The 26,036-nt window shown below is 30.8% G+C and overlaps 1 protein-coding gene across 1 annotated transcript in view; it reads left to right on the top strand.

The window, feature by feature from the left end:
• Window positions 1–5,176: 5,176 nt before the first annotated feature.
• The window catches only part of LOC148311242 (uncharacterized), a 77,000-nt gene continuing 56,140 nt past the window's right edge, over window positions 5,177–26,036 (top strand). Inside the window, exon 1 of the mRNA XM_088256889.1 lies at window positions 5,177–5,309. Within this exon, the coding sequence (XP_088113015.1) occupies window positions 5,300–5,309 (10 nt within the window). The 5' untranslated portion in view covers window positions 5,177–5,299. The remainder of the gene's footprint in view (window positions 5,310–26,036) is intronic.

Here is a 26,036-nt window from a genome sequence, read left to right as displayed (position 1 = left end):
TTAAAAAAAACTATTGTTAATTTTTTGAACTATCCCTAGTTCAGTATTACATTCCTTTCTAATATCTTCATTACTACACACATACAAATACGTATATATCGACGCCCCCTACGTAAAGTACTCTATCTACAAATCTGCTACTTTACAGGAAAAAGCTTAGAAGATTTTTTCAACGTATTTTTTTTATTGATTAACGGTTTTATCTGCAATTCTAAATAGTATTACACATTAAAAACACGATAAAATAATGTTTTAAATCGTTTTAAAACTTTATGCTTTGTCGAAATTAAGTAGTTAGCGTTTTAGGAGTTCAGTTCATTTAAAAAATTCGATGTAGGTAGCGTCTTACACGCCTGAAAATTAGGCGTAATTTATTTTATATATTTTTTGTTTGTTTATATTTGTAGATAACGGTCAGTTGATAACATACACCAAATATCTCAAAATTGACAAAAATGTAGTAAGAGCACTTTACGTAGGGCACGTTGAAATATACATAACCATTTTCAAAATTGAGTCAGCATAAAACAGTATACAGACATTGTATTTATTCCCAGCATTTTTAATATTGATACCTTTATTGGCAACTCTGAGAGGTCAGATAACTGGGTCAAGAAATATAAAATGCAGCTATGTTTTTGTCACGAAATAGGTCAAGGCAAAAAGTGCACTGTGCGGTTATTCCACGTCAGACTTTATATACACCGTGTCCCGCACTAAGCTTCAATGGAAAATTATTTTTTTCATCTTGAAGTAGTTTAAAATATAATAAATAAACATAAAGCATTTATCCAAAGGGTACTTTAACAAATTGGAGATAAGTTTTTTAAAGTTTGGAATATTTAAAGCTTATATCGCGATTTTTTATTCTTCTTCTTTAGCCTTTTATCTTCCAATGCTGACTATAAGCTTCTTTACATCCTTCCATTTCTTTTGGTCGGTTGCTGCTTGCAGCCAATTTTTACCCCCTACAGCGGCTATGTCATCGGACCATCTTTTTTGAGGTCTTCCGACGCCTCTCTTATTATCCCATGGTCTTTTAAAATTTAAGGGATCAATTTTGTGGGATATTGTCAGTCATTTAATTATAGATCAACATGACTACTATTCTGAGATAACCTCGAATTAAACCATACCAGAATAATACCATTCAATAATACTATGGTAATAATACCATAAAAATATGTTTTCATTTGTCAATTTCTGTCTTACGAATGTAAGGCAGAAAATTACAAATGAATACAAATTTTTTTATTTGTAAAACATATTTTTTTTACCATATTTATATTCTCAAATAAGAAAGAATAAAACATCATATCACGACGAGTTGTTTTAAACAAAAAGTTTAAGAAAAAAGTTATAAGTTATAATTTTTTTAAACAATAAAGTACCTAAGAAAATATTTGCAACTCACAAAAGAAAACCTTTTTTGTAAAACGAAATAAAACGATTCCATCCTTTTATACAGATTATTATTAAAAAGAAAAACGCGGACCAATTTTTCTCAGTCGTTCAATAAACAAGTGATTTTTGGAATTCAAAAAAAATTATAAGAAAATATAACGTGCTTTGAAGATAAAATTTTGCCTGCCCTCGTGCAATGTGAGAAACAAAAGCAATGAGGGTTCGTTTAATCTGACATCAACATAACAATATGCGAATGTGGGTTTTAAAGCGCATACTTTTCTTAAATATTTACATCAATATTAATAACAATTTTTTATTTAATTAATTTATTTGTTTTGAAATGTTTAATCAACAAATTTTATGGTAGATTCATTTCTATTCATTTCTACTCGTATATATTGTCGTTGTACAGGAGAAAGTGACCAACTACCAAAACGTAAAATGTTCAGGAGGGCCATTTAACTCACCTTTGCTTGCCAAGAAAATAAACAACAATGCAGTTAGTCATTTTAAACAAGTCAATATATTATGCTCCCAAGTTAAAAATCCTTTAAGATGTTTTCAGGGCAATATTAAGCTAGTGAGATTTCAAATAGTCAATGATCACGTTTTTGTAAAACAATGCACTTGGTCACTTTCTCCTGTAAGACTACGATATATGTATTTAAAATCCCACATGAGCATAGGCTGCGAGGGAGTGTACAATGTATGACAATATACATTAATATGTTGCGGAGCTAATTCTTATAATTTTAAACCAATACACTTTACGAAATATTTTTTAATAATAATAACATAACTTAGAAATAGAGAGTGAAAAATTACCAAGTTATATCAATTGGAACTTGCTTAAAAATTACCAAGATATATCAATTGGAACATGCTTAAAAATTACCAAGATATATCAATTGAAACTTGCTTGAAAAATTACCAAGTTATATCAATTGGAACTTGCTTGAAAAATTAATAAGTCATATCAGTTGAAACTTCCTTGAAAAATTACCAAGTTATTTCAATTGGAACTTACTCGAGAAATTCACGTACAATCTGGGCTACCCATAGAATAAATATCAATGGCCTCGTTTGCAAGTCGATAAGTGGTTATTGTTCATTATTCGCCATTTCATGAATCACTTTCACGAATAATTCAAGCTTTTTTCAGATTTTTATAGTTTTACACAGAGCAAGACGATTTTTTAAACATTTTATAATTTATATTATTAATCCATTCGTGAAAGGAATTTGAAATATTCCTTTGGTCGATAAGGATAAATTGTCGATTTCTTTATACTTTACAAATTAAATATTGACTCTCTACCCTTATATATACATATATTCCTAAAAATGTGATTAAATCGTGAAATTATTTTTTGACATCTCATCAAAGATGAAGAAGAATATGGAAGTCTAGGCATTTACGGGGCTGACGACCGTCATAGGCTGATTTAAGTGATCACTTTACACACCTGTAACGTTCACCAATTCTACCCATTATTGACAACCACACTATTTAAATTCTTGGAAGTTCTACATATATATATGAACCAATTTCGAAACGTTGTTCTTGAATCATTAGAACTTCACCAGAGACATCTATTAGTGAGAAGAAAATAAGCTTTTTATTGAGCAGAAACTCTTTTATGAGTATGTGAGGTTCGATCCTGGATTATAATCACACACATGAGAAATGCCATAAAATATCATTTTAATTTTTATTATTTAAGCTTATAATTTGACCAGATATATTTATATATTTTTTTAAATAGAAATATTTGTGTTTTTACTATTCACACAAATATTTCAATTTCATACTATTTCTGTGAGCCTGAGCGGCTCATTATGAGAAATAGGTATCAAATTGTGATAGAGTGGGTTCGAACCGAGAAACTCTGACTTAAGAGTCCGCGACACCAACCACGGGACCACAACCCGACACCACAATTTATTTACAACATTTTGAGTGTGTCCAAATGTTGAATCGTGAAATATTAATTTTCATGAGCGTCCGACAAGAGGGAAAGTAATAAGCAGGATATTCATAAATAAGAAACACCTTAAGCTATAATCAATTGTGAAGGGATTATTTATTCCTTTTCGCCTTACTAATAATTTGGAAGGAATAAATTGGGGTTGCGTTTCAAAGGCCAGGAAAGGATACAAAGCAAAAGAACATATCTTAAGATGAAAGGGAATTTGTGAGGAAATGAAACTTTTTCTTTACGGTTAACGAATCTAAGAGACAAATACAAGAGCAGTTCTCGCATTTTAAATATAAATACACAACGACCGTTGGTCAAACGGACGATGTTTCAAAATTTAATTTGAAATTTGTTTGAAAATTGTTGCAATTTTTCCACATTTTGCTAGCTAATCTGACACAATGACTTCGAAATCTTATTTTAAGATGTTTTCAACTAACTGAAATCTCTGGGGACAATTTCTTTCCAGTCAAAATCTCACGGAGAAAATATAAGATCTATTTTGAAACCGCCACAAAATTTGAATAGTCTACATCCCTCGAGTAAAAATGTTGATTCAGTACGCTCGGGGACTTTTTGTCGAATGTTGGGCTTAGGATTTTTTTGTGTCGGGGATTATTTTATTGTCGCCTTTTAGTTTTGCGATAGTATTTTCACACACACGTACACAATCGATCGCAGCGCGCGCCTACTCCGGGAAGAGCTGTCCGGCACGACGCATGCGCCATAAATGCGCCAATTCCTCCATCCCTCGCGATAGTATCCGAGTCCCACAGTGCACACAGAGCGCTGTGGCCGTGGCGGGGAGCACGTCTCACAGTCTCGCAGCGCCGCCGACTCGCGATACCTTTCCGAACTCACGCGGTGGAAATGGAGGGAAGCTCCGTGACTGGACGAGCACTCGGAGAGCCTTCGCGGTGTTTGAAATCGGGCGCGAAAATCACTCCTGCTGACACTTTACGTTTCTAATTAAATCGCGGTTGATTCGCGCCTTTTTGAGTGTGGATAACTTCAGCCTTGACACAATTTTTGGCGCGTTACAGCGACTCTAATAGCGAATCATATAATTGTTTCAAATCTTAGTTTCTTCTCATTGTGTAATCGCAATTAAAATCTTGAAGGCGCAAGTTTACATTAAAAACTTCAAAACTATTTTCTAAGTTAACTAAAGTGAAGTTAAATAGTCTAATTCGTATAAAAAAGTAATGATCTCGTTGACTCTATTAGTGGAATGAATAAATTACATAATAAAATTGTTTGATAAGTAACATTGAAATGTATGAGTGTTTTATCCAAATCAAATCAATCTTATAATCGTGTTCAATAATACTAGGAGAAATTAAAGAATTTAGTAAATATTTCATTATTATTTTATGATAATTTTAGTGTGAATAAAGTTGACTCTAAGATGAATAATTTGCCTTAATTGAGTTGCAAAATACTCTAATAGTTTTTAATCGAGGACATTTTAAACATAAACAAAAGTTTGATAATTTGAATGATGTAAAATATCATTTTAAAATACCAAATAAATAAGTATGATATGATAATAGTGTGAAATATTGTCGAGATATCAGCTTAAATAGCATACTTCATTTATAAATCATAGTTAGATATCCGTTATCCAAAGTTGAGTTGTATAAAACAAACTTTTGACTAAATACTAAAGCAAACACTGTGCAAGTAATATGAACAACATTGTCTAACTATTACGTGCGTGATTATGATTACGTAAAGTTTCAAATGTATGTAATTACACGGGTGCAATTATGATTAACGACTTGTTTGGGTGTTGAATGGCAAATGGAACCCGCCCCCACACAGGGGTGAGCTGCAGCATCATCCCCTAGAGCTTGAGGGTGATTTCGCGGAGATATCCTTTGAGATAAGGCGGGATCCTGAATAGAGGAGTCATGGGGAGAGGTGAGTGTCACCGATGATTGATTGTCCTTACGTTGTCTTGTGAAACGATAAAAAAACATATGCCTTTTGTAATTAATTTATATGGGATAAAGTTTTAAAGGCATATTGCGATATATTTAACAAACTTATCTTATAATTAATTACTATAAAATCTATTAATGAATCATGACAGGAAAAATATCAGATATTTTACCCAACTCAATTTAAGTGTCTGTAATATACTGAATTTTAAGAAGTTTTACGAGTTTTATTCCCAGCGATGAGCAAATACTGAGAAGTTCCTGATTGGCCCTCACTACATTATCATTCCTGTTCCCAACACAGATGAAAATAAAACATATTCTTAGATATAAGAAACAAAATTTCCCTTAATGACCTATAAACCTATGTACATAATAAGCAATAAGCATCTAAATTATATATATTTACATATATACACGGCTACATTATGTAGTGAATAATTTGTTTTTTCAGTTCCTTAAAAAAATCAAAAATGCTATCAATATCTTTTATGTACATCATTACGATAAAATTACCAGTATTTAGTATTGATACAAATTTCAGCACGTATTTGGGCTATACTATTGAAGCATCAAAATATTAGAATATGTGCTTTCAGGTCGGCTGAGACGGTGAACAATTCGCTCACTCCTTTCAACAACGTCATTTATAAAAAACTTGATTTTTAGGAGATCGTTTTTAAAGTTTAAGAATATAATAAAATGTATAAAAAATAAATATCAAGCCAGTTATTCAACTTTTTACTTTACAACAGATCTTTTTAGGTAAAACCTGAATATTTTTTCTCCATTTGAAAAATATTTTGTATATTTAAAAAAATAAGGAAACAATACCCTTTCTTCAAATTGCAAAAACTACACTTTCTGCCCTGTAGCGGGTAAATATAAAGTTTAAAATATACCGCTTTTTCTAGGATATAGTACATTTTCTGGGCATTCCAAAAACATGCAAAAACTGAAAATTGTCAATTTTTGATATATGACGTCGTTTAAAGGAACGAGCAGATAGCAGCACAAACAATCCCCTTATTTGAATCCAGTGATCTAGGTGCCGGAATAACTGGATAATATGGCCAAATTTCAAGATGACATGTCAAAAAACATTTAACAAAAATTTGTCATTAAAAAAATTGCGCCTTTCTCCCCGCTTCGCTTAATAATGAATTAATCTTGGACAAATTTAACGAAAATAAATGATACGATAAGGTTAACCTAATGAACTCAGAGATTACCAATAATGCTTTTGAAGCTGAATAGTATAAAGATAGTATAAGATTATTGAGACCCGCCCTATACCACCCTCTTAACTTATTAATCTCCAGCACAAATTGACCAGTATTGACCGTTGTTTATACGTCGTTGCAGAATCTGTAATGTTTGAGTATTCGTCCCTATCCAGTCAACTAGCCAATATTCCAATGCCTTCAAAATAAACGTGGCTCACTCACTACTTTCAAGAACGTCATAAATCAAAAAACGACAATTTTCAGTTGTGCATGTTTTCGGAATACCCAAAAAAATTACTTTATCCCAGCAAAAGCGGCATATTTTCTACTTAATATTTACCCGCTACAGGGCAAAAATGTTGTTTTTGTATTTTGAAGAAAATGTATTGTTTAATAATTTTTTTAAATATAATAAATATTTTTCGAATGGAGAAAAAACCTTCAGGTTTTACCTAAAAAGATCCGTTGCACAGTAAAAAGTTCAATAAGTGGCTTGATATTAATTTTTAAAACATTGTAATATATTTTTATACTTTAAAAACGTTCTCCTGAAAAATCAAGTTTTTTGATTTGTGACGTTCTTGAAAGGAGTGAGCGATATGTATATTTTAAGGTTATTTTTTTAAAGAAAACTTTTTTGACTTATCAAGATCACACTCCATTTTAATTAATAATTTATATTTATCTAAAGGTTGAAAAGAAGTACAGTTTAAACTCCACCTCATAAAATAATTATTTACTTTGATTTCTTAACAATGGAAACTCGAAAGTTAAAACTATTTTCAATACTCTTTGTAAAGTTACAGAACCGCTTTCAAAACTTTCGATTATTGAATTTAATAAGTTTTTGAAACGAACAAAGTTATATTTAGTTCTTTTTAATTGTTGGATTTCAAACTAATTGCCTTTGATTAACGATTCGTCTAAGAAAATTAAGTCAACTGTATTTCATGACTTTTTAATATTGTTTGAAATTTCTATCTTGGGGGACTCATGGATAACATAAGCAGTGTTCTTACACAAGATTCAACGAGTACCGCTATGCAGCTCCGAGTACCCTAGCCAGTGTTACTTTTTTCTCCTTTTCTCACTTACTATTCATTCTCCATTTTCTTTCCCACATGGGAGTAATTTCCTTCAGTCTCTACTCTTTAAGTTACTTCAGCTATACCCCATTAAAAATTTGTTAACATTTTGAGAGTGTCTAAATACTTAGGAGTTATTTTTACATTTTTCTAATATTGTATCTCAACATAGATGAAGAAGAATATGGAAGGCTGGGTATTTACAGGCCTTGTGACCTGTCATAGGCTGGTTAAGTGATCATTTTACACGCATATAACATTCACCAATTCTACCCATGTCATAAGCCCTGTAAGTACCCAGACTTCCATATTCTTCTTCATCTATGTTAAGATGTCAAAAAAAACACTTCTGCATCCAAAAATTTGGATCGAGTGTCTGATTATTAGATGAGTAAAAAAAAACCTAAGGTATTTTACTTCTATTTTTTCCCATTTCTATTGAACTCAATGTAATTTTAGGATGATCATATTTTCAACCGCCGTTTTCATATGGAAATTCATCAGCAGAGATATAGTCACACTTACAATACATCATACGAATGAGAACACAAAACGTACTCGTATTATGAATCACGGTACAATACCAGTTCCGAGAACATAGGTAGGATTTTGGAATATATGCAAAACACGGTTAGAAAGCGGTTTCAGGTTTTCCTTAAACACTGATTTCCCTGGTAGATTAATTTTGAATATGAATATAAAATATTTGTTTTAAAATTTATGTATTAATATTTACCTGTAATAATTTATTTCAAATCGGGAAAATATTTTAACATGCTTTTCATATTGTTAAGATAAGTACTAGTTTATATGGAATTACTGCAAATCAGAAATATCAAAAATTTCATTTATCATTTTCCTATAAATTTGATTTATGATAAATTCGTTGATTGAAATACATCCTTTTATTAATTTGGCAACATATTAATTTGACACAAAAAAAGTTACATATCTCTACTGTTTTTTTTGCTGTTGCCTTATAGAACTTATTTTTACTTTATTGCTTTTCTTATACATACTTGTACATCTTATAACTGTTTATGTTTTTTATTATGATTATTTATACTTTAGCTCTAAATTAAGTCTGCCTATTAATCTTCTTATCTTTTGCTATATTTTATTCTTGCTGTTTACTTTTAACGCATTTAACATTTCGCTCACTCCGTTCAAGAAAGTCATAAATCAAAAAACGTCAATTTCCAGTTGTGCATATTTTCGGAATGCCCAGAAAATGTACTATATCCCAGAAAAAGAGGCATATTTTTAACTTAATATTTACCCGCTACAGGGCAGAAAGTGTTGTTTTTGCATTTTGAAGAAAAGGTATTGTTTAATTATTTTATTCAATAAAATAAATATTTTTCAAATGGAGAAAAAACCTTCAGGTTTTACCTAAAAAGATATGTTGCATAGTGAAAATATCAGTAAGTGGCTTGATATTTATTTTTAATACATTGTATTATATTTTCAAATTTTAAAAACTCTGTTCTCCTGAAAAATCAAGTATTTTGATTTATGACGTTCTTGAAAGGAGTGAGCGATTTGTGAAATTTTGTAATTGGAATATTACAATTACCTGTTTTATTTGTTATTCATTATTGTAAATGTATTTATATTCATGTTCAGTTAAATTTCTAAATAATGAAATAAACATCATAACGCATATGTATCGTTTTGAAAAGCCGGTAACATTGCCGCTAATACCAGTGCAAATAGGTTCCCATAGTTGTCAATTCTCTGTTTTTAGTATGAAATTCGTCAATAAAGTCGGCGGTCGAACTGACGGCGCAGTAACAGCGATTTAAAGTTTTGGGATCCAAAGTCGTTAAATATAAAAAATATAGTGTAAATAAATTTCAAGGGCGAATAAATAGTTACATGTGCGAAATATTTTTAGGAAAGAGTAAGTGACTTTTGGGTGAGTAAGAAGTGTGTGATTTCTATATATTTTGTATTTTCCATTTAACTAGACCAAGCCACAACAACGCGTCGCGGGGACAGCTAGTATGATATAAAATGGAGTTTGAACCATTTTTTTAATCTCCCATTTAAACTTTTTTTAAATTTATGATTTTATAGAATTTATTGTAGTAACTGATAGTAAAAAATATATATTTTTAATCTAAACTGAAAATCTGTGTTGAAAAGTCGAATGGTGAGCATTTTGTCCTCTCAGCATCTCTGCATTGTATGTATGTCCCTACTAGAATCAACATACATACACACACACACACACACACACACACACACACACACACACACACGCACGCACGCACGCACGCACGTACGCACGCACGCACGCACGCACGCACGCACGCACGCACGCACGCACACACACACACACACACACACACACACACACACACACACACATACCCTTATAGACTTCACACATGCATATTTTCTCTCAGAAATACGTGTTTATTTGCTAGATCTACACGAAATATTTTGTACCACTCTTTATGTTTCTATGGTTAACTATAATTGGCTAGTTTAATGTATATCTTTTAATGTTTTGTTTTACGTAAGTTGCTATTGTTAACTCAAATAAAAAAAATATATTTATAAAATAAAAATATATAAAATAAAAACTCTAAATGTACTTAGATTCAATCGCCATTTGTCATTTGTGCACTTGGTGATATTTACCTTAGAAGCTAATTATTTTTTTTTTATGATCAACTTATCCATGTATTAAATGAACGCATAATCGGATACCTGCTATAATGCTTTAACCAATTTCATATTGATTTTAAATTAAATTTCGTTATAATGGGGTGATCGTAATACCGCAAAAGCCTTTACACGGGTATTACCCTATTTTCCAAGTTCCATGATTTACGTAACGGTTCGGCTACAACATTCCCGCTCACTACGCTATCCGGAATACAGAAATGGTGACAGGTTATCCATTACACTCCCCTGGGACACGGTGACGTCACATCTCTATGTGTGCTGTTATTTGGCTCTAGGGCCTTACAGCGACAGTAAACCGCACCAATTTATTACGGCGGTCGTTATGGAAGCAATTTCAGGTAGTTACGTTGAGTGATTTTTCTTTTTATTTTTTAAATATTTTCCGTGGAAAATTTTCACAACAAAAAAAAATATTTACCACGTAGATGATTTTTTAACTCGTAAAAATTAAAAGGGATTTAAAATAAAAATAAAAACGTTCCGTCGAAAGCTTAACTGGCAGTATATAACGGAGTCTTGGTTTCAACCCTGATGTATGGAAGCGACGTATGGAATTGGCAAAAAAAGGATGAAATTATACTGAATGCAGTCAAAATGCGATCTCTCTGAAAAATTTGCGATAAAACGATGTATGATAGGTGGGCGTGGTCAGGTCAGGAGTCGAAATAATCGGCGAGTATATATGACGAGATGCATGAATATGAAAGAGGCGAAGATAGTTTGCAAAGACAAATAGGTGTGGCGCTCTTTTCTCTCTGCTCACCCCTGCGGAGAAGCAGCTATCTTTCCGTTCGTGTATCACCTGCATTGTAGTATACCATATGCAAAAATGCATTTTTATGTAATTGATTTCATAATTTGGAAAAAGAATTTAGATTTTTTATACTGACTAATTCCTGCAGGGAAGCGGCGTGATGGTTAGTAAGTTAGTTGAAATAAAAAAAATTAAATCAATTTTTATTACTGAAAGGCTATATTCACTCAACCTACAAGGGATTTTTTTCTATGTGAAGTTAAAAAATAAGATAATGTATACACATGAATGAAGAGATAAGGCGTAGGACGCAGCAAATCTTGGTCACAACTGTCATCCAAAAGGCGATTCAGTTGGCTTGGCCATGTACTCCGCATGCCTCCCGAGAGCCTTAATCAAGCTTGCCTCTTTTACAAGGCATCAGGTTCGCGCCGCCCAGGACGACCACTGCTGACAATTTGTCGACAGTTCTCGTCAAAACTTCGGGACGCGGATTTGACTTGGGAGGATGCAAGGGAGCTGGCAACCGACAGAAAAGCCTGGAGACAGTTTGTGGACTGCATATGCTCCACTTAGGGAGCGGATATGGTTTAATTAATTTAATACACATGTATACATAAAAATAATTACACACTTGAATCCATATGTCATTTAAAAGTAAACGAGAAATACAGAATAAGAATAGTGTAATAAAAAAAATCTTTAAAGTTTCATACAAAAAATATCAATATTTGCATTGTTAGAGAAAAAAGGGAATATCTTTTGAAAATATTTTTATGAAACCATGTGATTATTTTTTCACAAGCGAAAGTTAGCTTCTCGTAATATTTTTGAAAACGGATATCATTGTCCCATTTTCACAAGGTGTACAAAAAATTGTTAAGTCGTCACTTGAAAAGGGCGTTTTTGTAATCCCAGCCGTCCCCAGAAGGGCGGTCAGATATTTCTATGGCCGTCAAGGGGAAACCTTACGGAATAAAGGTGTACGAAGGAAGAGAACGGGGAAAATGGGGTACACAAAGGGATGAGGGAATGTGATTGATACGAAACATCAAATTTCAGAAAATATAAACACTGCTAACGTGAATAAATGGAAGCCCTTCGAAGGAAACGGTTAATTTATCCAAAATAATCGATGTCGCGAAAAAGTTTCTTGCGATTTTCTCAATGTATGCACTCGTATGAGGTGCTATTTATAAAAATTACCAGTATCTGTATTTTTCTATATGCGCAAGTACAAATACATAATTTACCGTGCATATTTAAGTTTGCACTTAATTCTGTACTATCGCTATACGAAAATCTTTTTAGGCAAATCACGTTTGCCGACTCCACAGCCATGAGGTATTTTTTTAAAGTAGCTATGTGAAATTAATATTTTAAATTTTGTAACAATATTCAATAATGAAAAATAAAAATACCCAATCAGCAAGAAAAAGTTAACTACAACTCAATCTTTTCGGTTCGTTTTGAAGGTATTTTTACATAGAATAACACAAAACGTCTTGATATTTCTTTCACGGGCAGCCAACAATAAAAAAATTCAATGAAAAACACAACATTACAAGCATAATAATGTGATCAAATGGTCGTACAATAAACACCATTATCCTGTAAATATTCATGTTGTTTAGGCTGCTCACCTCTAAAATTATTTTGCTTCGCTTATTATTATTTGCTTTTAACGAAAAAACACAAATGGTAAACAATATTATGAGGCAACATTGTGTTGTATTCATGTTATTGATGTTTGAAATAATATGTTATGATTTGGGACTGGAACAAAGTAAATAAGATCAAAAACGTATCATACAATTAAACCAACCATTTATCATATTAAACATTGTTAAACAGTACATACAAAATTTAACCGTATTTTATAGTATTTTGAGTATTTTAGTCAAAATACTCAAAAGAATCATTTATAATGATTCGGTTATAAAGTATAATCGAACGTCGGCTTTTGGCTCAGCTGTTTTGACGCAATCACGTTTTGGCGCAGGGCCATTTTAGACCAAAGCCGTTTTGGCGAGAAGACGTTTTGGAGCAAGGACGTTTTAGTCCCTAAGGAAAAAATCTTGAACGAAAATTGCTTGAAAAAAAAAGTTATAGACAATATCGTTAACCTGTGTATTAAAGTTAACAAAAAGGTAAGATAACAAAAGATAATTGAGCTGTTATCAATTGATATTTTATTTTACTATAATTTATTGAACCATATATTCTACAAAACAAAAGTCCATTAAAAATTGTAGAGAATAGACCGATTATGTTTTAAATTTTAGTACAAAATTTTGGTGCAAAATACGAGAATACATTTGTATAGAATTCATTTATCGAGGTCGCGTACATTGGTGACATTGATTTGTATCCTACGCTGAAAAGGTTATCGATTTCATTCCCTGTTTGAATTTATTCAAATGTATTTAAGTTTATACGTAAAACAGTGTTACAAAGAACATACTTTATTTTATTGAATTCGCAGAAACAAAATCAATTTATCGTATTTATTGTAACATTTGTTTTAAAAATCGTGTTTATTTTAAAAAATATTCAAATAAAATATGAAAATACAAGTACCACATTAATGCATTTATTCGAAGTGTGGAAATACCATATTAGCACATTTATTTGATGTAAAGAATACTTCCATTTAGTGTGAAAGTATTCCATGTAAAAAAACAAATTGTAGCCAAGGTAAGAGAGACATAAAATGAATTTATTGGAAAGAAAGGCATTACGAAAAGCCGATTTTTGTAAACAAAACCATTAAATGTTTCGATATGTTTATTTTGTTGATAAAATTACAAACATTTTCAGTAACTTTATTTTCACATGTAAGGCGAATGGTAATATCAAAATTGGTAATCTTTACTATGTGTTTATGGAAAATGGCTCATAGGAAAGCGAGAAATATGATGATTTACTTATATCACGCAAGCATCGTTAGCACACGAGATTGGGAAGCTTTCTGTGATCCTGGTAAGGTATTTTATAAAACACGACACACATTTATTCCAGTTTGAAGAAATCCATTTTGAGTTAGATTGACTGATAGTACTTATTATAAGCGTCATATTTACAAAATATCATTTCAAGCAAACATTACTATTTATTAATTACTATTTATTATATTTAAAACACGCGTACAAATTAGGAATATCTATGTGACACCAGTTATTTCGAGTATAGGTATACAAAACCGATTGTTCTAATCATTTTTGATATTTACCTTTTCTTAATATTTTTTCTCCATTTTCACTTCCATAATGTAGTAATTTGCTTCACTTACGTCATCTGTATTCCATAAAATAAATTTCACTCCTCTATCCAAGAATCTAGAAAGCATTATAGATCATCTTCCTTTTATGCAGTTAACGATCTAGCTACACCATGTAGATGTCCTGTGCGTGCACCATTAGATATATATAAGGATCAAGAAATGTCTTATACTTAGTCTTAAACGTAATTTTGTAAACTTCATATGTCTTATTTGATATACCATAATACTTTTTTACTTAAAATAAAATTCTAACTTTTTTTGACAACTCAAAAAAGATTAAGAAGAATATGGAAGCCTGGGTATTTACAGGGTTTATGACTTTCATAGTCATAATATTAAGTGACCACTTTATAAACGTGTAACATTTCCATGATTGACAACCACGCTACAAACTCGTAGATTAATCTCATGAGACAGTACATATAAGTTCACAACAGCCATCTTTGTTAGATTGAGAAGTTTTTTATTAAGTTGATACATTAAACATTGATAAACTTCTTACCATCATAATTTCACTTCGTTTTCACTATGTATGGTATTTATTCACAAGAGAGAAAAAAATTGCTTTACCTTATCACCAAAATCATAAATGTATTTTTTTACTTAATTCAATAATAAAAATGATACAATGTAGTCCCGATAAATTTCTACATAAGCCGTTTGTCCTTATGTAAATTAGCAAAATTGTAATTGTTCAGTGTTACAACGAAAACATAAAAACGTGCAATTGATAGTAGTATTTTTATAATAGTATTTTTACGAATTTTCACAGACTTTAATCAGTTATAATTTAAACCAGATAATTATTTAAAGCAAAATTTAATTCAGCCCGGCTTTGCATAAAATTATAATAAGTTTTGTAATAGATAAACAAAATTAGACTTTATCGTTCTTTGTTAATTATGTTTGGCAATGTTCCTTACAGATAAGCACTTTTGTAAACTTTGACTTCGCTCAGATACAGACTTGCTGAAAGTAACTGAGTTTCACTGATCTAGATTAAAATTCAACACAAATACAAATTCAGAAGGGCAACATTTTAATTTCAAATCTATTTGTTTTTAAAATCATCTCTCAAAATATTTTGCATTATATGTTTACATAAAATAATCAATCAAGGAAGTTAATATTTTATCAATCGTAATGATTCGAAACATCACTTTAAAGAAATTACTTTTAATAAATATATTTTTAAAATGACACAGAAGCTATTTTTTTAAGAACTAAAAAGGATTTTCAAATATTATTGTATGGATTCAACTTCGAATATTTTATCTTAAATCGTCAAACCGGCAAATCTGTATAAAAAATCTCGTAGTCATAATTATTTTTTGTGAATCTTTTCGATGAAATATCATTTACTTAGAATTTAATAGAAAAGTTGTTTTGGACATTAAGAAATAATAATTCAATATTCCTCATATATTCCGTCATCATTTAAACATACATTTATTATAATATCTAGGAAGCTTAATTTTATAGGCACATTTCTAACGTGTTATAATTTATCACATTTTGTAGATTTGAGTAAACTAACTTATAACTAACCATGCAAGGGTAGGCAGAGGGGATAGAACACTACACCAATCTCTCTTTGTAAACAATCTTCGCCTCTTCCATATTCATGCATCCCCTCATACATACCTACCGATTACTCCGACTTCTGACCTGACCACTCTCTAGTATTTGAAATATTTTACCACGCCGAATTTTCCTCAGTCTTTCTCTTCTATTTTCAAAAACATTTGCCTGATAAATTTGTTTTACTATGCTTTCTTCCCTCATACGATTCACACAACCATACTATCTTAATTCCACCTTTCTTAATACTGTATATGTGTATTATAAAATTATTTTCATTTTTTATAAAATTATTTTCTCGTTTATATGACTCGTTTATAAAATTATTTTCATTTTTTTTCTTATCACTCTAAAATAAACCGAAGCCTGAATTTAATTACTATTCATAAACTTATGATCGTTCTAAAACAGACGTGCTTATTGTTTTCCAAGCAATTAGTCTGATTCTGAATACCACCGATGTGAATAAAACTTATAAGGAAGTTGGTATTATTAACGTTTAAGAATTATCCGTCCTGAGAATAAGCGAAGCTATATACTCACATCCTTATTATTTCCTCAGGGTAAATATCAGGAGCACGATTCTCACTTTATTCGGGATTTTCATTCGGGTTTCAGGGAAATTCAGATATAAATAGGCACACGAAATACGGCACTAAAGGATACAAAAGAGAGCAAAAGCAATTCAATGAATTTGAATGCTATAAGGTTTAGAATCAGCAAAAATAATTCTATATTTGGGTTTGAATGAATGCTCGTTCAGGGTCATGGAAATAAAAATCTGGATCTGGAAGGGGAGTGAATCTTTCAAGCTTCATATTGTATATTCATGTGAAGACTTCAAATCTGACCTTCTTTGCTCTTTTTTGCCAAAATAAACGCAATATAAAATTAAAGGACACTGCGTTTATATGATGCAGTATCTTATGCACAATAGGGGTGCAGATAAGGGTTAGAATAAGAAGAATAAGTTTTTACAACTTTAAACATCTGCAGATGCCATATTGTCAATGTGATAAAGATCGCGTTGCCAAACTGATTTGACAATAAGGAGGTTATGTTGCGAGGCAAGGAATGGATAGATGGAAACCATGGGACATGAAGAGAGGAATGGGCCGGCCCCAGAAAAGTGTGGGCCGATGAAATTGTCCCTGTCGTAAGTGGATCTAAAAAGTCCAAACGAGAGAAGTCTGGAAAAAATAGAATAGACCTACATCAAGCAGTGGAAAGACGGTTGAGAAAGAAGAAGATGTCAAATACTCATGTTTTAACATATTTGAAATAACAAAAAACAGAGGTTTATCTACATCTTTATCTCCAATTGAAAATCTCATCATAGATGAAAAAATATTCAAATCTGGGCATTTATACGGCTAGCAACCTGTCATTAGCCTGTTTATGTGATTTTTTTAATACTGTTTAGCAAAATGATTGACAAATTACTGTGATTTTTGAAACAATTTAATAGCACTGCTTTATATGACTTTGTCGGGGACATCTTTGGTTGATATTAAATGAAATGAAATGTATTTATGATTATTTCCAGAAATAATTCCCAAACTTCCATATTCTTCTACACCTATTTTTAAATATCAATAAATAAAAATGTAAATGTATGTGATTCCTAAATGGATTAAATCCAGAATATGTGAATAAAATAAAATTATTGGCAGATTAAAAATATTGCGAATAAATTTATTCGTTACTTACATTATTATTTTAAATTTAAGTGACTAATAAATTTATATAATAATAAAGAATAAAAAATTTCGTAAGTAACTAACAAATTTTGCCCTGTATTCGCCAAATAGTGTCGAGAAGTAAAATAAAGAAAATCTATCGAATCTAGCAGCATATTTTAAATCGTATTTGATTAAAAAGTAAAGGCATTGATATCACGATGCATCCTTAGAAAATTATGCCTTTTAAAAGGCAATTTAGAAACCTTACGCGAAACGTTTACTCACGGGGTTTGACGCTTGAGGTGTCGACGACCCCATCAGTGGGGGTGGCTTTGATGAGCCCTTATACTTTCATAATACGAGTGTGTTATTCACTTTATGCGCCGCTTAGTGCACCCGTTATATTTAACTGGAGATGATAGGTACTTATATCATAAAATTATAGCACATCAAAAATAATCCTCTTCTTCATACTCCTCTCATTTTTAACAAATTATAGACAGAACTCATATTTATGACGAACTTTTTTCCAATTTTAATGCAATCTCAAAATTTTTAACAAAGACTTGTTCAAAGATAACCACAGTAGTGTGCGGCACTTACTCTCCGAAAAATGGTTAATTGTACATATGTATGTGTATGTCAGTGTGTGTGTGGGTGCGTGTGTGTATACGTGTTTAAGTATGCCTATGTGAGCGAATATGTGTGAATGTGTATGTTTGCGAATGAATGTTTTTATATATCATGTATCTATTTGTGAAGACTTGTAATTGGCTTTGTGTTAATTTTGTTTGTGTTTGTAGCTGTTGGTTTTCCTAAAATAAAATTAAATAAAAACTAAATAAATAAATAAATATTATGGCTGCCAGTACCCCAATTTTATATTATTTTATAATTCAGAGAATAATATTAACCGGAGTCTTGCAGCTTACATTAGGGTCTTTTAGTAAATTTGTTCTATGACTGGAAAATATTATATCAAATATTAATATAATTATTTCGCATAGAAACCAGTCTAAAAGAATATTATTAGTATTTATTGTGTAAGTTAAGGTCCAATGCACGATAAATCGCAACTTAATTTTCTTAAAACCCAGGTAATACATATTTAACGTAATTTAATTTTAACCTAAAAACACCGTTTTTATATTGAAACAATACGTTTTTTTCGAAATAAATATATGGGTTTTTGAAAAGATTTATTGAAATGTAAGTAGTTTTAAAAAATTATGAACATATATTTTTTAGAATATATTTCAAAATAAATCTAATTTCTATACACATTCTTTTTTTTTAATGAACGTGGAGATACCCCTTGCCCCTAGCGTTTAGATTTGTACGTTTGAAATCTCAGTCTTAACAATTACATGCTATTAAGAATCATAATTAATGAAAGCATGAATAATTGTAATAAAAGAGAAATAAATTAAACAAAACATGCCAAATTTGATCGTAACTTATGACGATAATAACTTTACGACTTATAACTTTATAACGATGCCATAAAAGGCAAAAACGCTTCACATTAAAATAATACAGGGATAGAATTAAAAAATATAAGCCAAAATTTTGTTTTATCCCACGGTTGGTAGTAATTTTAACGTTAAACGTGACAAATGTTAAGTAGTTATGTACATTTTTTGATGAATTAGCATATTTACCATGTAGCCATTGAGCTAATGCCTACACGCAACATTTCAACGTTGAACTACGTTAGTAAAAAGCTTCTTCAAATAGAGCATCGCGTGTAAACTCAAATCTCCTCAAACAACATAAGCACCGACCGTACAAAGTATAAACTGGAAGGTTTTTTACAACATAACGCGAGGAAATTTCATACAATGCACGTAGGGAGAAACATGTGCTGTGCGGCAGTTAAATTCAAAAGCTAGCACAAAAACCGCTGAAACAAGGAAATTCCAAACTGCCGCTTAGCAGCAAACAAAAGGTCAGCACAAATGGAAGGCGAGTTCCATTTGTTCTGGGCCTAACGCCCCTAAACTATGGTCAAAAGATCAAAGTAAATGGTATCAAATGATGAGCGGAAAATGGAACGACAACTTTTATGGCTTTGGTTAAAACCACCCAATACACTTTCAAAGGTAGTATATAAACGAGTAATTGGTTGATATAAGTTTACTACATTAATTCATATTACTTACATAAAAAACAGTTAACGAGTATAGTACGTGAAACAAATTCACATAATGTGTGGATTATAATTCAAGTGAAAAAAATATATATGTATTCACACAAATGCCCAGAGAAATTTCAAATTCCAAAAAAAATATAGAGTTGTTAAAAGTATAAGTTACAGAAAAATATAGAATTGTTATAAGTAATAAATATCAGGCGATACCTTAAAAATGTATTTGAAAGTAAGATTTTTATTATTTCGGCATATTTATTGATTCGGCATTACTTTTGTGGAATGACATAGTTTTACTATTCAATTGTAGATGAAAATATCTGGAGTTTTCGAAACTGAATAGTTTCGACTGTGTATAATGAAATAAAACTCATTAAGTAGTTTTATAAAAGTATTTAATTTTTTTGATAGTAAGATTTAACAAAATGCGATCTATGATTGAGATAAGAAGGAAAGAAAATTAATTAATTAACACTTGGAATGTGTATTCCGCAGCAACAAAAATAGTTATATAATTTGAATTCAATTGAAATTTTGTCACGCTAATTTCGTTGACAATCATGAGAGTGTGGTGAATATTAAACAGTGCTTATATAAATCAGCCAATGTACAGATTACAAATGGACCGTATTTCTATCCAAATAACTTATTCCGATCTACCGATATCAATAATATCTTAGTTTACATGTTGCTTTTTTAAACCTCATTTTAAATATGAATTTAGCAACTGCTAACATACATATATAAATATATATTGTTTTACACGTTTTTTAGATAAAATTATCATTTAAGGCGCTCTGCATTGAAGGTGCTTAATTCAAAGTCATTATAAAAGAAACCCCCCATTGTTAGACCCTAATCTTATACAACAAAAGTTCAATTAATGGGAGAATTTTCATATTTTCCCCTCATTTTCACTTGATTTATGTACAAGCTAATTTTATCCCATTTTTTCCAAAGGAAAACTGCTTATGTGTAAGTACCTATCCCTAAAATATTGGGTTCATATTTTTCATGGCGTGATTAGGGCACATTTCCTTCTCAATGAATCATTAAGTTTCTACAGAATAAAGGATAATTATAATTTCATTATAAACAGATGAATATAACAGCGTTATTTTAACATAAAAATAATTCATTAAACTTCGTTAAAAAACACAATTTTCTACACGACTTTGGTTCTTTTTACCTATTAGTTTCTTAGCGTTAAGACAATTGTTTATGAATATATTTTTTCATAAATTTACAGAATATGTCTAATTTGTCATCTTAGAGCCTAGGGTCGGAATGCAAAAAAGGTTAGATTATCAGAAATTACCGAAAATTACGGATGAAAGTCAATTAAATAATCTCTAAATCAAAAAATAATTACGAGTATTATTTATATATGCATATATATATTTATAAATGTATAAATATTTTAATAGCTGTCTTTGAAAACCAAATGATTATTTCTATAATGAAATAAAAAACAAAATACCACGAATTCTTCTTTTTTTTATTTTAAAATCAATGGTTTTAACATACATTGATTCAGCTTTACCAATTATATAAATTTTTTCTATCCACAGTTAAACTGTTCTCTGGATTTATTCCCTATCTTTTACTTTCTTCAAAAGGATCAAAGTAACATGTTCTACGATAGTATTACATGAGATCAATGACTGGAAGTTGGAGAACAAACAAAATGGGGGAAATTTCATACGAAGAATTGTGAAAAACTAAAGAAAACTTCGAGGAATAGATAGTCGTTGACAAGAAAACAGGTAAAATTTAGAATCAAATAGATTTATCCAAATCCTCACCTACAACTTTAAATAATAAAAATATCAGAGCTTATTCAAAAAATAAGTTTATGTCTAACTAAATCGTTACTAAGAATAAAAATAAAGACTTTTTTTTATATTTTTCTAATAATTACTGTTCATATTAGGTGTAGTGTAATGGTCAGCACTGTTGGCTACCGTACTGGAGATCCCGGGTTCGACTGCCAGGGGGGTCAAATTAATATAAGTGATTTTTGCATTTAAATAATTATTCAACATTACCCTGGACTAGTACCTAAAGCGGAAGGCTGATCACCTATCTTTAACTAACTTTATTACCCTGGACTGGTGCCTGAAGCGGAAGGCTGGTCACCTTTCTTTCATGTGCTAATAACGATCAAGATAAGACGGCGTTTATATGATGAAGTGCCCTATGCACCATCCGGTGGGGATAAGGGGTTGAATGAATAAATTATATTATATTATTTTTAAGAAAAATGTATCCTTAAAAATCCTTGATGTACGGAGATTAAAATAAACATTTGTGTATTTTTTTTATTTCATTTTGTTTTAACTGAATCCTTTTTTTTTGTTAATATCTCAACATGGATAAAGAAAAATAAAGACGTCCAGGAAAATTTACAAATACTGTTTTAATTTAATTTTTGATTTTATATCAGGTATTATTTTTACGTCGTTTAAATTAAATCAATATAATTGTGTTGGTTAAATGCATCTGCCATCCTTGATGTATTCAGTTCGGTGAGCTTTACTGTTATAAAGGGAAAAAGATACACGACACGTCAAAATGCATTTTCCTAATGGAAAGGAGAACATAAAAGTTAACACAAAAGGATACATTACCATTAAAAATGTCACAAAGCTCTAGTGGACTGATGCAGAGAAGAGTAGGTGTAAGGGTGTCGGTGGGAGGGGGTGGTGAGGGATGGGGGTGGAAACCCATCATCACTGACAAAGCAAAACTTTTAGTCCTCCCAGCTGGTTATCGAGAATGTACCAGATATACATACCATTAAGAACAGTTTAAAGTAAAAACATCAAACTTTAAAGATTCAACGAAGTAAATCTGGAGACTAACCGACTTTGGACCACTTTATTAACATAAGATACAGTTTAAAGAAAAACAAAATATAGATTCACGACATTTTGAGAGTGTGCAAATACTTGGTCACAAATTTGCGTTTTCTCCATTTAGTAGTTATTTTTACTTTTTTTGATATCTTAACATAGACGAAGAAAAATATGGTTTACAAGGCTTATGACCTATCATAAGCTGGACAAAGGCTGCACATTCAGATAGAGATATTTACACTTTTTTGACATCTCAACAAGTATTTAGATACATTAAAAAAATATTGTTAAAAATATAAGGTTTATAAAAATGAAAATTATGTTTTCAGGTGTTTTCCAGTATGTATAAATAATCCAGAGTTCGGATCATGCATACATCCAAAAAGGGTCTCTCATAGATAATAGCTTTCTAAATCTAACATAGATAGCTGTTGTGAACTCATATGTAGTGTCATGAGATTAATCGTACATATATTTAGGAGTTCCAAAAAATTGATTAGTTTTGTTGTCATGGGTAGAAAAGTGAATATTGCACGTGCGTAAAGGGATCACTTAACCAGCCTATCATAGTTCGTAAGCCCTGTAATTTTATTTAGTATTTGGACACACTCAAAATGAAGTAAATTATTTTTTGACATGTCATCAAAGATGAAGAAGAATATGGAAGTCTGGGCATTTACGGGGCTGACGACCGTCGTAGGCTGGTTTAAGTGATCACTTTACACATGTGTAACATTCACCAATTCAACCCATTATCGACAACCGCACTACTCAAATTCTTGAAATTTCTATATTCATGGACCAATTTTGAAACATTGTTCATGAATCACTAGAACTTCATTAGAGACATCTATTGGTGAGATGAAAAGGAGCTTGTTATTGAGCAGAAACCCTTTTTTACAATTGGAGATAATCCAGATTTGTGAACAAGTTTTTGGACACACTCAGAATGTTTTAAATGTAGTGAATATAAAGTTATTATGGTATATAAAATAAGAAAGAGTTTAAAAAGTAATATTCAGGACTTGGTTAATACCCAGACTTCCACATTCTTCTTCATCTATGTTGAGATTTCTAAAAAAAATATTTTTATAATTTTGCATTGTAAGTAACTTATTGTACTCTTTGGGCTTTTGTTGCATATTTCAGTCCACATTATTCAAACTCACACTGGCAATACCGTTTATATCACATATCCAGTCTCCTGAAACAATAGATGGCCGACTGTCCTGAATGCGGGGGAGGATTATAAAACTGCGGTTTTCAACCCTTTCACAATGCCCCTCCGCCGAACGCGTATTTTGTACCCACCCTTAAAGCGCTCTACAAGGGAGATTTCCGTGTGGGTTCTTATTATATTTATTGTTATTTGTTTTGGATTGTCGCTGACAAGATAATACAAATTTGCTCGTTATATTTTAAAAGTCTGTATATCAAAATTAAACTTTTACCTTTTTGAATAAAGGAGTAAAAATAAAAATGATTAAATAAAAATAATAAAAAAAAAATAAAAAAGCAAATTACTTACCGCATAATTTCGCTATAATTTAAACTAGACATAAGATATTTAAAATGATAAGCGAATGAATAAAGGGTTTACTTTAATTCACCTCCTTTGGATGTCGTTCATTTTGAGAAATTTGTCTAAATCAGACCGACAAACAATAGTTCGATAATCACTTAAATGGTAGATTAGTTATAATAAAATGATAAATATTCACCCCTGAGAAAAAAAATCAGACCCCTTCAGTTGCATTCAAAGTTTAATATTTATACTCTATTTAGAAGTAACATAATCCTCAAAAATTTATCCTGATAGTGGAAGATATTACGTTGACTATTTTTCTCAATACTTTTCAACGGCGTTCTCAAACCTGATAACCTGACCCTAGAGACTGGCTTCGAGCCAACTCTAAGCATATAATGTACTATGAAACTGCCTTTCTCAAAGAAGTTAACGATATCTTTTGAAAGGTACTCGAAAATTTAATTTGTTACAGCAATAACAGAATGAACGATGATTGAACATGCATAGGTGCGATTAAGGGTATGTAAAATTTTAACTACATATGTAGAGAATTCAAGTTCATGAACCTAGATAACGCATTTTGTAAATAACAAAAATTGATATTTCTTAAACAAGATAAAAGTAAATAATGATTTGATAAAAAAAAAAGTAAACATACACATTGGCAGTCCCGTCATAAATAATATATTTTGATCTTAACGATAATATCGTCACCTAATTGTTGAACTTTTATTACTACGAATAAGGAACTAGACTTAGCAATTAGACTTTAGATAGTGAATTTCTCTCAATCATTTTGTAGTTTTCTTTCTCTCAACCATTTTAATTTGAATATTAAGATTCATTATCTTTAAATATATATTTATCTACAATTTTGAACAACAAAATTAGTTGCATAAAGAATACAAAAACTCCTTACATATGACTTGAGATAAGTCTTCGTAGTCGGTTTATTTAAAATTCAAAGGAAAAAACTGTTTTCCTGATATTGTAAATTGCTATATTTCAAATGAAACCTAGAAACCAAACAAGTTTCGTATCTGAACAAATACTCATTGTGCAAGCAATCGGAAATTAACCGTAATCTTTGATGTTATAAATTAGTTCGGATTACAGCCGCAACATATGGCAAAGTTTCATTTGCATTTTTGATTAGCCTATCGAAACTTTTGAGAAAGTTGTTATTCGTTTTAAAACAACTCAAAGCTTTGAAAATATACTGATTATCTTTGAACTCCAAGAAGAAAATGTTATTTAATGAGCTTCGCGAGTACCTATTCTGAACTCAAATATTCAAATTCGTATTTCTGAATATCATAAGCGAGTTAAACCACAATGGAATTACTAGTGCCATTACTACGTGTATTAAATTCAAGCTGTGATCTAAGTTTAGCAATGTGTCATTAGCTATTAGCGGTACACTGGTGTTAGAAAGTCTGTCTATACAAGGCATTATATTTAATCTTAATTTTTTAATGATTGTTTACGATTATAAAAAAATACTCAATTTTATAGTAATTATGTACCTATTGCAAGAACATAACAGAATTAATAAATTACACTATATCTCCTGACCTTTTTATATACATACGTTTTTTCTACACTTTTTTTGCGTTGTAACAATACAACGCAAATAACACACACAGATCATTTTAAATTACAACAGCTCCTAGTCCACACTTGATCAGATACTTATATACCCAATTTGAGAAGAAATTTGGAATACAACAAATCGAGATACGTTAGTTCATATGACGATAAATATCCATAAACCATATTTTATTTATTGTTTCGGCATTATTGATCCATAAACCATCATTGGAGCGACATATCAGATCATGATGGATATTTTGATCTGATTTAC

This window comes from Brachycentrus maculatus, unplaced genomic scaffold, assembly GCF_059751285.1.
Source record: "Brachycentrus maculatus isolate JH-2025_06_01 unplaced genomic scaffold, ASM5975128v1 h1tg000069l, whole genome shotgun sequence".
Lineage (NCBI taxonomy): Eukaryota > Metazoa > Arthropoda > Insecta > Trichoptera > Brachycentridae > Brachycentrus > Brachycentrus maculatus.
This window is presented reverse-complemented; position numbering and strand designations above follow the sequence as displayed.